This window comes from Leptosomus discolor, chromosome 2 (assembly GCF_034619465.1).
Source record: "Leptosomus discolor isolate bLepDis1 chromosome 2, bLepDis1.hap2, whole genome shotgun sequence".
NCBI lineage: Eukaryota > Metazoa > Chordata > Aves > Leptosomiformes > Leptosomidae > Leptosomus > Leptosomus discolor.
The window spans coordinates 27,636,426-27,650,793 of record NC_141392.1 but is presented as its reverse complement, the minus strand read 5'-3'; the positions used below and the strand labels follow the sequence as shown (position 1 = coordinate 27,650,793).

At 40.8% G+C, this 14,368-nt stretch overlaps 1 protein-coding gene across 1 annotated transcript in view; it reads left to right on the top strand.

Moving 5' to 3' along the window:
- Positions 1-14,368, top strand: part of USP34 (ubiquitin specific peptidase 34) — a 135,354-nt gene extending 120,986 nt beyond the window's left edge. Inside the window, exons 70-81 of the mRNA XM_086460384.1 lie at positions 700-778; positions 5,325-5,451; positions 5,795-5,902; positions 6,992-7,096; positions 7,213-7,337; positions 8,380-8,532; positions 9,500-9,623; positions 10,779-10,858; positions 11,619-11,759; positions 11,885-12,031; positions 12,664-12,823; positions 13,103-14,368. Of these exons, the coding sequence (XP_086316510.1) occupies positions 700-778; positions 5,325-5,451; positions 5,795-5,902; positions 6,992-7,096; positions 7,213-7,337; positions 8,380-8,532; positions 9,500-9,623; positions 10,779-10,858; positions 11,619-11,759; positions 11,885-12,031; positions 12,664-12,823; positions 13,103-13,713 (1,960 nt within the window). The 3' untranslated portion in view covers positions 13,714-14,368. The remainder of the gene's footprint in view (positions 1-699; positions 779-5,324; positions 5,452-5,794; positions 5,903-6,991; positions 7,097-7,212; positions 7,338-8,379; positions 8,533-9,499; positions 9,624-10,778; positions 10,859-11,618; positions 11,760-11,884; positions 12,032-12,663; positions 12,824-13,102) is intronic.

Below are 14,368 nucleotides of genomic sequence, written 5' to 3'. Positions count from 1 at the left end.
TTAATCTGTAGTCTTAGTAGTACATCCGAACTGTTGCTTGGGTATTTTCAGTGTAACTGCAAGTTACCTGGGTGTGTAGGTCAGGTGTTGGGGTTTTCAGTGCAACTGTTCATGCATTGGAACACTCTTGTGACAAGGAAAAAAGGTCTGTGTGTTAGATGAATGGATTAGGTACAGTCATCTGTCAGAGAGCACAACCAGATTGCCCCAAACACACTGGTAGAATTGTTACGTTGAGAGGAACCATTCATTAGCATAATCCTTTCTTTTCTGTTCTGCTGTAAGGGTAAAATATTCTGATAGAAATGTTTTTATACATTTAAAAGTCCAAACGTGCTTAACTGAACCTATTTAAATGTGTCATTTGACAAGCATAAACTTCTGTCTTTTGAAGCACAGTATTTTCCTCGGGTTTTAGCGTTTTTTGCAGACATTATTTGGGAAATATTTCTGTAAAGGTTGTTTATAAATTACTTTCAATAACATAAAGTTGATGTAAAGGAAGTTGACACGAGAGGCATTTTTAGAAGAAAAAGGACAGGGAGAAACACAAAAATTATGTTCTTTTGAGGTTTGTTTCTTCTTCTGTTATTATTTTCCAAAATATAACATAAGCATAACCATTTTAAGCATTTGTTTGAATTACGAAAAGATTATATGTAATTTTCAGTGTTCTCAATGTTTGGATTTTTTTCCTAGTGCCTTCAGAATACTATTAGAATCTGATGAAGACAGACTTCTTGTTGTGTTTAACAGAGGATTGATTCTGATGACTGAGGTAAACACTTTGTTATTTAATTGTAGTAAACATCTCACTTCCTCATTGAGTCATCCCTTCCTTCCTGACAATGTGTTTGCTTGAAATTGTTTTTATATGGTATCATCTGAAATATGTTGATTAAGTACTGGCATATGTGTAAAACCTTAAAATCTTAAGGTTCTTAGGAAAGACAAAAAAAGATTTACCAGACATTTTTGTATGTCTAAATGCTAATGTAGGAGGTTAAGGGAGTAAATTTGAGGCTATACAAATCTTAATTCAGGATAAAGAGAACAAGTTAGTTCATAACAATGATTTGGTAGGGTAACTATAACAGATGCAGCTTAAATAGGAAAGATGACCAAGTAGTAAAAGGATGATGTATAATCTCATATATTGAGGATTGAACAATTTCTCTGAGGTTCATAATGGAGAGTAAATTAGGTCTACTGAAAAAGTTGCAACTAGTGAGAGATGTCACGAGTAGTAAGAAATCAGTCGTGGCTTTCTTCAAATAGGTACTTCCCCTGTCTCTTTAATAAAATTTCTTTAGTAGTAAAAAGATCAGGAAGATGTTTGCCTGCTTCTCCAGACAGAGGGAAAGCTGCCAACAGATTATGTTGAGAGGAGTGAGTTTATGCTTTTTTGCTGTCATTCTCTCTATGTGGTGGTTTGACCCTGGCTACATGCCAGGTGCCCACCAAAGAAAGCCACTCTGTCACTCCGCCTCCTCAGCTGGACAGGGGAGAGCAGGCTTGTGGGTTGAGATAAGGACAGGGAGATCACTCGGCATCTACCATCATGGGCAAAACAGACTCGACTTGGGAACAAATGTAATTTATTACCAATCAACTCAGAAAGGCGTAATGAGAAACAAAACCAAATCTTAAAACACCTTACCCCCCACCCCTCCCTTCTTTCCCAGGCTTAACTTTGATCCCGATTTCTCTCCCTCCTCCCCCCAAGTAGCGCAGGGGGACAGGGAATGGGGGTTGGGGTCAGTTCATCGCACGTTGTTCCTGCCGCTCCTTCCTCCTCAGGGGCAGGACTCCTCACACACTTCCCCTGCTCCAGTGTGGGGTCCCTCTCACGGGACACAGTCCTCCATGACTTCTCCAGTGTGAGTCCTCCCATGGGCTACAGTTCTGCACGAACCGCTCCAGCATGGGCCTCCTTCATGGTGTGCAGTCCTTCAGGAACCGACTGCTCCAGTGTGGGCCCCCCCATGGGGTCACTAGCAGCAAACCTGCTCCAGCGTGGGCTTCTCTCTCTCCATGGGCCACAGGTCCTGCCAGGAGCCTGCTCCGGTGCAGGCTTCCCACGGGGTCACAGCTTCCTTCAGGCATCCACCTACTGCAGCGTAGGGTCCTCCACAGGGTGTAGGCAGTCATCTGCTCCACTGCCCATGGGCTGCAGGGGGACAGCCTGCCTCACTATGGTCCTTCTTCACATGCTGCAGGGGAATTGCCGCTCTGGTGCCTGGAGCACCTCCTCCCCCTCTTCACTGACCTTGGTGTCTGCAGAAATGTTTCTCTCACGTATTCTCACTCCTCTCACTCGCTGCGATTACTGCTGCGCAATAACTTTTCCCTTTGTTAAACACATTATCACAGGGGCGCTACAACCGTCACTGATGAGCTTGGCCTTGGCCAGCGGCAGGTCCATCTTGGATTCAGCTGGCATTGGCTGTATCGGACATAGGCGAAACTTCTAGCAGCTCTCACAGAAGCCACCCGTGTAACCTTCCCTCCCTGCTACCAAAACCCGGCCACGCAAACCAATTACACTCTATTACAGATCAGCTGCACTTGAATGGCTGAACACAGTCACACAATTAAGTTGAGAAGTGTTAAGGCAACAGGTTAAAATACAGAAATCACTTAAAGCACACTTGGATGAGATTGTGATTAGCATTTCCGAACACTTCCTTGAGGCATTTCTGAGGTCATTCTCCCTGCCTTTCCTACCTGTTGTGCTTTTGTTTGCAAGAAGGAGTGGCCTATAAACACACAAACTAGATTTCTTTCCAATGAAACTAAACCTAAAATGCATTTCTGGAGCACATACAGTGTATTCCAGTTGTAAACGGATATTTAGTCTGTGAGACCAGACCAGAGTTAGTTCAAAATAGAGAGGAAAAAAAGAATAAATAACCCAGCCCTGAAATGGATACAGTTTGGATGTGAAGCCCCTGCCCACCAACGCTTCACTGTACAAAACAATGTCCTGCAGCAATGTAGGAGAAGTCTAAAAGACATTGCTGAAAAAGCTCTGAAGTGTTAGTGGCTACTTTTTTGAGTGAGATTCCAGAAGACTGAAAAAAGGCACGTACAGTGTTTATCTTTTTTTTTTTTTATTGTTGTTCTTCTTAAGATGGGTGTAAGATCATGGATTCTAGTCAGCGCTTCCATTATTGAGTTGATGGATGAGAACGTTTGTTTATTAAATATACTGGCACTGCAGAATGGGGAAGGATTCTAGATCCTTTTGAGAGCAAGAATAAAAGTCAAGATTGTCTGGATGTGTAGGAGAAAGTATGAAAATAAGATGCGGTTCATTCTTGGTGTGTGTAGAGTGGTGTATGCAGGGAGAGACAATAATAAACTGGTAAAAATCCATGGTGCAAGAGGAGCGGGAAGGAGGTAGCTGTAGCTGTACAGTAAATGGGATGCTGGAATCCATTGCTTCAGAAGGTGCCAGCCAGCATGACTGGGAGTTGTCAGGAGGACTTTGAGCAAACATCTGCCAAGGATATAGATATAGATATTCAGTCTGCTTCAAAGCATGTGGATGGACTGGGTGATGCTTTGAGGTTGATTTGATTCCAATCCCATTTTTAAGTGGTTTAATAATAAAAAAAAAATCTTACCTTTTTATGTCACTAGGTTGTATTTTCTGGGAAAAAGTGTGATAGAAAAAGCTGGAATTACAAAATCGGTTAGAGAAAGTAAAATGAAGACACTGCAGTGCTGTTAGAGCATTGAGTTTTCAGGATCTTGTTATAAATGTAGGCCTAGTGATTGATTAACTGCAGTCAGTTACTCCAGAATATCTGTTCCTCTTTGTCTTGAAAATGCTGACGTTCAGTAAACTTGGGCTAAAAAGGTGGGAACTGAGCTATAACTTTATTCATATGTGAAACTTGTAAGGAGACTAAGAGATAGATAGATGGATAGATAGATAAAAAGAACTTGTTTAACAGCTTGGTTAACCCTGATCCATACTAACAATGGATAATTAAGTTTATAAAGAAGTGTAATAAAAGACGCAGTTTATCCTGTGTAAAGCATTGCTAGAAATTAGATAAAGCCAGTGTTGCTTTAGAGCTTGAACTTACCAGGCCTTATATTTTCACTCGTTCACTGGAAGTGTTTTGCGTGGTGAAAAATACTGCATTGAGGAGTTGTCACATCCAGAAAAGCTTTCCACTCTGCAGGGTTGGCCATGTATCTTTTATCTCCACTGTAATATAAAAATGGCATCTCAAGATTTTGCATTATAGGGAATGAGGTTACTGTTTCTTTATCTTTAAAATATCTCAGCAGATTAAATATCTTTTCTTACATCTTGTGCTAGAATTTTTTCAGTTCAGAAATGAGTTGCTTTTCCTTCCCAATGTTTCTATAAATCATAGATGCTGAGGAGGTATTCTAGTTACAAAAGGAGAAGTAATTCTTCTGATGTACAATCATACAGCATGTGTCCTTAAGCAGCAGTGTGAAAAATGACTAGCATCTGTATTAATCTTATGTTTTTTCCCCAAATTCACATGCCCATGTCTGTCTTTATGCATCTGTAATATCACTTCGTATGTTCGCATGGAAAGACTAGGATTAGAGGTATATAAGAATACTATGTCTCAGATTATGCTTTGCTTATTGGGTTTTACATAACTGTGTGAAAACTTTGTAATTACTTTGAGCCACTAATATAAAGCTTTTACCTTGAAAACAAATAAGGGCTGGTTTTAAATGTCTCTCTCTACAAGCTGTATTGGATGTGCTCACAAAAATGCACATTTCTTGAGTTGAGATGGGTGGGAGCTACTTGGAGAGGGGATAACGTTATAATAAATTTTACAAATTCAGTTTCCCGCTGGCATGCACCTGATAACGGTCTAATATGAGTCTAGTATTTGGGTTAGGTGAGAAGAACAAAAACCAGCCTTTTGGCCAAAGGCAAGTTTCAGTTTAACCCCATGCACAATGCTCCCTGTTGTTCAGTGTTACCAACGCCAAGTCAGTTTCGTTGCTATAGAAGATACCTGGTTGCTCATTTGTTCTCTCTCCTTCCCTCCTCCTGTCCCTTTGCCGCCCCTGCCCCTTTGTTTTCTTTTTTTTTCCAAGAATCTTTTAGTAAATATACTAATTTTGTATACATTTATTCTCTTTCAAACATTGTTATCTTTGAGTAATTTTGTGATTACATCTAGCATCGTATATTTTGTTACATCTTGTTTCAGCATAAAATAAATGTAAAAGCGGTATCTCTAGGGTAGACGTAGAAATGATAACAAGTATGTTAATTTGGCGACATAAAGTTTTGGCATTTTTTTTCCTTATAGTCCTTTAACACTTTGCACATGATGTACCACGAGGCCACAGCTTGCCATGTGACTGGAGACCTAGTAGAACTTCTGTCTATCTTCCTTTCGGTTCTAAAGTCAACACGTCCGTATCTTCAAAGAAAAGGTTTGACTGTAACTCTTCAAAGGACAATGCCTGTTGTCTGTTAATTAATTTTCATGACCCAAAACTTAATATTTAATCTTGCTTATTATCTGTGTTTAAAAATTTCCCATACAGTAGGAGATAAGATTATTAAATTGTTACTTATTGAATTATTTATTGACACAGTATGAAACTAGATTAAGTGAATTTAATAGCAGTAGACCAGTGAGATTTAACAGATTTCTAGGTTGATTAAAATCATGCTAGAGGAAGAAGAGATTCTTCAGCAGTAGAATTCTGTGCTTTATTTCATGAGCTTTTTGAGAAATTAACTAAAGAGATTTCAATGGTTTTACATTTGCAGATGTGAAGCAAGCTCTCATTCAGTGGCAGGAGCGAATTGAATTTGCTCATAAGCTCTTAACTCTGCTGAATTCCTATAGTCCTCCAGAACTTAGGAACGCTTGTATTGGTAAGTTGTAGTAGCGTGACTGCAGTCTGGAAAGACCTGTTCTACGCAGTTACCTGCTGTGGAATTTGAATTCCATGTTTGCAGGTGCAGAGGCTCCCTAGATACTCTGTAGATTTGGATTGTTTAATTACTACTGTCAATAGATCAATATTGCCGTTGTTCCTATTCTAAATAATTCTGCCTTTGTCAGGTTAGAATTGATATTCCTGCTTCCCCAGGCACGCAGACTGGGTGCGCAGAAAGTCAGCCTTCGTTTCGAGAGACCGGTTTGCTACCAATAAGGGGCACAATTAAGGCGTAACTCCTGAATTCAGGTGTCAGTGAGTTTAGAATCAAATCCCAAGTCTTACATTGAAATTCGAATATTAACTGATGCTCCACTCAGAATGGTGCATGGTCACCAAGTTAGTCTGAATAACAACTCTGAGTGTTTGTTTTTGTTATCCATTGTAGCAGAAGGTACAATAATGAAAGTGAAGCTTAAATAGCTTGTAGAATGGAATGGATTTGCTTTTTTAAATTGTAGACGTAGACATTATATATAAGTGTCTCTTTTGCATTAGAAGACCTATTTCAAAAAGGTCTAGGTTTTTTCTAGCTTAGGCTTTTTAAATATTATTTAATGGATATAATCTGCATTTTTATGCATGCTAATGAAGGCCTAAAACTGTGTCCAAATTACCTTTTTTTGTGTGATTTGTGTGCATTTTCCCCTTCCTTTGAGTGCCTTTCTTTGTCCTCCTGACTGCTGCTGGGTGGCATTTTCCAGGCATCAAACCTGCTATGTTTAAGAAGGCAGAAAGAGGGTAATTTTATTGAGCTTCTACTTTCCACAAGCTGGCACCACTCTCACTGGTGGTTGATCTACCACTGAGTGGGTTTCTGCCCACGGCAGAGGTGAAGGGAATCTTGACAGATTCAGGGGTGTTCACTTTAGGTGCTGTTCACAGTAGAGCCTGCCTGCACAGTGCACGCGAGTGCAGCAAAAGGGACATGAAAAAGGGTTTGCAAATGCATGAGCCTTAAGTTAAACTGTTTGCTGTTAAGAAATAACAATGTGTAATAGCAAAAACAACTTTTTGTTTGTAGATGTCCTCAAGGAGCTTGTACTTTTAAGTCCTCATGATTTCCTACATACTCTGGTTCCATTTCTACAGCACAATCATTGTACATACCACCACAGTAATATCCCAAGTAGGTATTTCAGTGATTGTATTTTGAAGTTCTCTTACTCTATTATCATGTTCCTTGCTGATGTCAAATATTGACCTTTTTAATATATCCCTATTCTATCCTAACTTATACTACAGTGTCTCTTGGACCTTATTTTCCATGTCGTGAAAATTTGAAATTAATAGGGGGAAAAAGCAATATTCGTCCTCCACGTCCTGAACTTAACATGTGCCTCTTGCCTACAATGGTGGAAGCCAGCAAGGTATGTAAATGCACGGTCTTACAAATAGTCATTTCTCTGTTGTCTTCCCTTTGTACAAAAAGATTGTAAGAATCTAGTGGCACAATGCCTCTAAGTTTTCTTTGTAAACCAAGCATAATTCTTCTTCAAGATGTGTTGTCCTCATATACTCCATTCTAGATGTGCACTCCAGAAGCACCATTTCCCTGCCCTTGGTGATACACAGCTTCATATTGCAGACGTGATAAGGGTTTGAGCCTTGTATTCAGAAAAAAAACAAAACACAGATTTTGCTAATCATCCAGTCTGTCTGTGGCATTTATAAAGAAAATTCAGGGACTGCCCAGGGGTTGTCCAGATGGGTTTCAAAGTATGGTAAGGTTTAATACCAGGCAGCTAAGTAGATCCTCCAGGTTTCATTAGAGTCCATTCCACCGGGACTGAGGCATAATCTGCTAAGTATTTGGGTGAAATAGCAGTACCTGAAATATCGTATAAGGCTTTAAGTCTTTCACTTTCCATTTTCCCTTCTGTGGGCTTCCTGATGGGATGCCAGCTTCGGTGGGGCTACTTTGTAGTCACTTGCCACATCCCATTATTACAGTTGCAGCAACGGTGGGATTCAGCTCACATAACTTTGCCTATCTAAAAGGTCAGTGTCCGGTCCACAGTGTTCTGTGGTTAATGGCGATAGTTAGCCTCGGAAGGAGATAAATAGTGACCCTCCTTCCTGTCCTAGACACCTGAGTCCGGATGAGGTGACTCTTCTCTGGAGAAGTCTGCCTCTCTCTCCATTGACTGCAGGGAATACTGAACTGACTAGACTTTAGATAGCTAAAGTCAGGTAAGGTGAATCCCACCCTGAAAGGAATATGTATGGACAATCATTTGAAGAAGGAAAACTGGTTACTTGCTGTACAGTAACTGTGGTTCTTCAAGATGCTTTGTCCACACAGATTCTGTGGTCCTCCTCCTGTGCTAACTCCGAGTCCTGTCATAGGGGATTCTTATCGGTGAAGGAATTGAGTGGTGGTTGAAGCCGCCATACCCCTTATGCCCTCAGGTACAGTGGTCGCAAGGACACACTGGGTGCAGGCACAGCCCCAGTGGACACTGCTATTCAGAAAGAATCCAATCTCCTGCACATGGGGCCTATGTGCACGTAGATGGGAATCTGTGTGGGCAACACATTTCGAAGAAGCACGGTTACTGTAGGGTAAGTAACCCTTCTTTTTTAAAGCTTTCAGAATGATGCTGTGTATATCTGTGCACCATCAAATTTACTGTGTAACCAAAGTTTTTTTAAAAAGGTATAGAGCCAGAAATGATCTGTAGTAGTTTTTTCCATTGTGTATCCAGAGGTAATGGATGTGGCACTAAATAATGTAAAAGTTTGAACTTAAAAAGTCATCATACTGTATGACACAATATTTTAAACTTTATAATGAATTCATATACATTAGGAACCAGAAGATTTTTCAAGCCTTTAAAACCACATCCACAATTACGTTCCCCTGTGGTTTTGCATGCTTGTTTTCATTTGTTTTGTATAAGGTTGCATTTGTTTGCTTGAGTATTCGAGATTTCTTTTTGGCTATCTGCTCTATGGAAGCTGATGCCATCTTAAGTGCATACATCCAAAATATATTGAAATATCGGCACACAAAACCCTTGGCATATATTTATCAATTGGTTTGAGGCATTCCTGCAAGTACTGCTTTGACAGCTTGTGAAGCTGGGTCTTGAGAAAACTGTGACTTCTACAGATCGTAACTGACAAACGATGATGTAAAAAGCAGTAGTGTGTATATATATATATATTTAGGTATCTGTATATGATGTAAAATCAGATTGTTCTTTTCTTGTCATTGTCAAGATGTGGTACTCGCACAGCTTTACATCTTCTCAGTCTGTTGGTTCAGAATCCTACAATAGAAGTTTTTACCAGCGGGGGAATTGCATTTGCCGTCCCTCCTCCGATCTCACTGTTGTGCTTGCCAAGGGCTCGGTGAGGAGATGCAGCTGGCCTGGGTTAGACCTGGACATTCCTGTCGTGTTTTCCCCTAGTATTTGATTAAACATTCTGGGGCAGGAAGTGCAGCAACATTAAGCTAGATGCTTAGGAAATCTGGTTGCTGTCCAGTTGCTTATGTAGTTTAAATGAAGCTCTCTTAAATCTTCAGGGCAAAGATGATGTTTACGATCGTATGCTGCTAGACTACTTCTTTTCTTATCATCAGTTCATCCATCTACTATGTCGAGTTGCAATCAACTGTGAAAAGTTTACTGAAACTTTAGTTAAAATGAGTAAGTATGAAGGTTAAACAGCCTAAGGATTTTTTTTTTTCTGTGATAACTGTGAGCGCTTCTCTCCACTAAGTTTTATATTCAGGTTTTTAAGGAAAAGCAGAGCTTGTGAAACTTGCTGCATTAATTGTTCTGGACATTATTTTTATCCACAAAGCTGTACGACGTGTATAATGTAGTACAGTCTCACCTACGTGGCTGTCATGCTTTAGGCCTGTCCAGAAAGGAGCTGAGACAATCAGTGGGGTTCAGTCTCCTTGCAGACATTACTAGAGGTTGATACAGGACTCACTGAAGCTGTTTGGGTTTTGGTTTGGCAGTTTAAATGGCTTTGGATCAGATCCTGCATCCTCAGCATCTCTGCTGATGGCATTGCCTGGCACTCTGCCCAGGAGCATACCTGACCATCTAGACAGCCACAGGTGGCACTGGTTGGCGTTACCAGCCTGGGTTTATTTCACTGCATAGTTTTGGGAATCATCACAATGTTTAATTAAGATTATAATTAAATTTATAACCTTCAGTCGTGTAGTTTGTACCTGATACTTGTTTCAGCTCTGCCAGTAGATACCACCAGCATTTGGGTTTCTTCCTGCCACAATGTAAACCTGGGTTTTTGGGTGTGTGAACAAGGTGTTTGTGGCTTTATCTGCCCGACTGCTCCAGCCATGCAGCTGGGTCTCTGCAGGAGAGCTTCCTGCCTTGAATTGCCCTGTGACGTCCAAAGGCTGAATCTGCTGTTGTTCAGGGTTTCCCTTAGCTCCTTCGTGGTCTAGGTGACAGTGGGGCTTAGGTTAATAGTGAAGATCACCCTTTAAAAGTTACCTGCTGGTTTTAAAAGAAGGTATTTAAAACCTGCAAGTGCTGCTGCTGACCAGTTGAAAATTTGACAGTAATAAAATAACCTGATTACAAACCCAGAACTAAAGCTAGCTCTTTAGGTTTTTTTACATTTCACAGAAATACTGAAGGGATACATGTATTTATTAAACATACTGGAAGAAATTCACAGACGATAAGTCTTTCCGAGTATAAAAAAATGCTTCAAATGTCGTCTTATAAAACAATATGGCACCTTGGTACCACTTTTATCAGGAAGTGAGTTATCTTCAACAGAATTCTCACACAGTAACTTATTTCCTCATAAAATTTCAGGTGTCCTAGTTGCATATGAAGGTTTGCCACTTCACCTCGCGCTATTTCCCAAACTTTGGACCGAGCTTTGTCAGACTCAGGTAAGAGTCAGTGAGTTTGAGAACTAATGGAATGGAAATACAAGGAATGTGAAACAGAGATTAACTCGTAAATTGTAACTAGTAACCCATAAATTAAACTGTTGTTTAATCATTCAAAATTCTAGTACTTTGAATAGAAAATAACTCTGCTTATGTTGCCTGTCATCTGATAAAACCTGATTAAATCAAGTATAAAAATCCAGCAGATTGTCTTTGCTCCCTGTACGCCCCAGGTCCTGCAAAAACTTGGGCAGCAACTCCACGCAATACGTAATGGTGGCGGGATGGTAGCCTGGGTGTGTACAGAAACTACTGCGTCCTGCCCCTGTGAATTCCCAGCTCTTTAGGCAGCGTGCATGTTGGTATGGTGAAATAAAAACTGGGCGATCTCTAAGTCTGGGTATTGCTGTGTGCGCACTGTAAGAAGGGGCCTCTGCACCTTGGCCAGAGGACCCTGTAGTCAGCTCACAGGTTAGGAGGCACCGGCCCTTTGCATCCGTACTGATGGTGGTGAACTGGCATTCCTACGGAATAAACCTCATAAAAGGAAAACATGAAATAATAATTGATAATAATGGATTTGTACAATGTACTGATACCTCATAGACCTGAAATATTTGTATCGGTAAGAATGGCCCGGTATGAGTTAGGCACATCAGCGGGCCTGGCTAGGTGTCTCCAGCCGAGACAGCCGTTACAGACAGCGCTGCCGCAGTGCCATGCTTCCAGTGGTCTTTGCAGTCTTCTCTCTCTTCCCCAGTCCGCAATGTCAAAGAACTGTGTAAAGCTCCTCTGCGAAGATCCGGTTTTTGCAGAATATATAAAATGTATTCTGATGGATGAAAGGACCTTTCTTAACAACAACATTGTATACACCTTTCTGACCCATTTTCTTCTAAAGGTAGGTGGTCTTTCAGCAGTAATTTCTACTTCAAGAAATGCAGTCGTGTGTGCTGTTTCAGTTTGGGATACTGTTTTCACAGTTCCATCTTTTTGTGGTTTAAAAAAAATACGGTCTTTTCACAGGTGCAAGGGCAGGTGTTTTCTGAAGCAAACTGTGCCAACTTGATCAACACTCTCATTACAAATCTAATAAACCAGTATCAGAGCCTAGAATCTGACTTCAGCAACCAGAGAGTTGAAATTTCCAAAGCAAGCTCTACTTTAAATGGGGTGAGTCTTTTCTAAGCCATTCAAATACTGGCATCATTTAGGAGGCAGCTTATTTTCTGTGTAAACTCTTCAGTGCCAGGCTCTAATTAAAGAGGCGGCACTGTTAGCTCTACTTGATTCCTGAGCTGGACTCCTGGTGAGTGCGTGGGAGGGTGCTTTTAACTGGCTGGCTGGAAATGTTAACCCCTACCAACAAGACAGCCACAAATGTACAGAGCAGCACCTGAGCTCTCCAGAATCCTCCATTCCGCCTTGGCGTGCACAGCATGGCCACTTGGGTCTCCCAAGGTGACGGTGGGGACCCTAAGACTGGGAGCAGGCAGCTGATCGTGGGAAACAAGTAATGCAAAGTGCAGCAGAGTGACTGGAGAAACGTTCCAGCCCAGCAAAAGATTTTATCTCGCAGAGAGCAGCACAGTACTGTGAGCTGCTTAGCACGGATCTACGTTACAGCCAGCAAAGTAGTAGTGAGTGGGAAATTTCAGTAGTGGAAGCATATTGAGAATTTGATCTTTTGGATGTTCAGAACATGTTGAAGCCTCTGCTTATTGCCCAGATCTCGCTCTGTGTGGGATTAATTGAACAGCAGTTTGAAATAAGGCTGGTTAAGTTTGTTTACTTCTGTATTTTAGGACCTCCGAGCACTTGCCTTGCTGCTTTCAGTGCACACTCCCAAACAGCTCAACTCAGCCCTGATTCCAACTTTACAAGAGCTTTTAAACAAATGTAGAGCTTGTCAACAACAGAGGAACTCATTACAAGAGCAAGAAGCCAAAGAAAGAAAAACTAAAGGTTTGCCTTCTGTAATGGTGTCACTCTAACTGAGGTTTTACGAACTTTGACAAAATTAACAACATGCTGTTTTCTTAGCGCTGCAGGGGGGACATTTCTTCACTCCAATCCCCAACACTACACAAGAAATGTTATTTTATTACGGAGCTAAAATTCTAGGCAATTACATGAATTTCCTCTAAGGCAATAAGTATTCATTGAAGTCCTGTGTTCAACAGGGAAAAGAGTAAAAATGTGAAAGGCCCGTTTTCCTTAAGCGAGTTTTCCTTTTTCTTGCAGATGATGAAGGAGCCACTCCTGTAAAGAGAAGACGTGTCAGCAGCGATGAGGAGCACACTGTAGACAGCTGTATCAGTGATATAAAAACTGAACCCCGGGAGGCACTGACCCCAACGAGCACTTCAGATAATGAGACACGGGACTCTTCGATCATTGATCCAGGCACTGAGCAAGATCCTCCTTCCCCCGAGAATAGTTCTGTCAAGGAGTACAGAATGGAAGTTCCATCTTCATTTTCAGAAGACATAATGTTAGCGACGCGGTCACAGCACACGGAAGAGCAGTCAGGAAATGGTAAATTTGAAGAATGCAAAGAATTTAAAGACCTGCAGACTTCCAAGGATTCCATTGGAGCCGAGGAGGACTCGGAGTTCCCTTCCACATCGATTTCAGCCGTTTTATCTGACCTCGCAGATTTAAGAAGCTGTGATGGTCAAGCCTTACCATCCCAGGACCCTGAAACTAGTTTATCAATCAGTTGTGGCCATTCCAGAGGACTTTTTAGTCACATGCAGCAGCATGACATTTTAGACATCCTGTGTAGGACCATTGAGTCAACGATTCATGTGGTCACAAGGATATCTGGAAAAGGAAGCCAAGCTGCTTCTTGACATTAAATGGAGCATGTCTGCTTTTAAGTCTTTCTTTTTTTTTTTCTTCCCCCAAAATGCTGTTTGTATAAGTTTTGCTTATTTCTGTTTTGTGCTTCAGTTTGTCCAGTGCTCTCTGCTTGAATGGCAAGATAGATTTATATGCTTCATTCTTGGTCAGGCAGAACTCCAGATTTTCTTTTCTTTTCTTTCTTTGCATCTACCGTACACTTTCTTAAAGGGCAATCAGATAATGGGTATGTTTTATGTAATTAAAGAGTTCACTGTAGTGGCTTTCATTTAATATGGCTGTCTGGGAGAACAGGGCTGCCTTGCCCTGTATGATGTAATTTAAACTTATGACATTTTTACTGTGTATAATATGGTGTCCTCTGTGCCAGTTTTGTACCTTATAATAGAGGCAGATTGCCTCAGATCGCTGTGGTTCTTATTATCAAAATTAAGTTTACTTGTATACTAAACAACCACAAGAAATTTGATTCTGTAAAGAATCCTCTTTAGCTGTGGCCTGGCAGTATATATATGGTGCTTTATTTAACAGAATACCTGTGGAGGAAATAAAGCACACTTGATGTAAAATTAATTGTTTTATTTTTATTGACATGATCAATTGCTATTCTGTGCACTTCATTAAACTGATTGTGATGACTTTTCA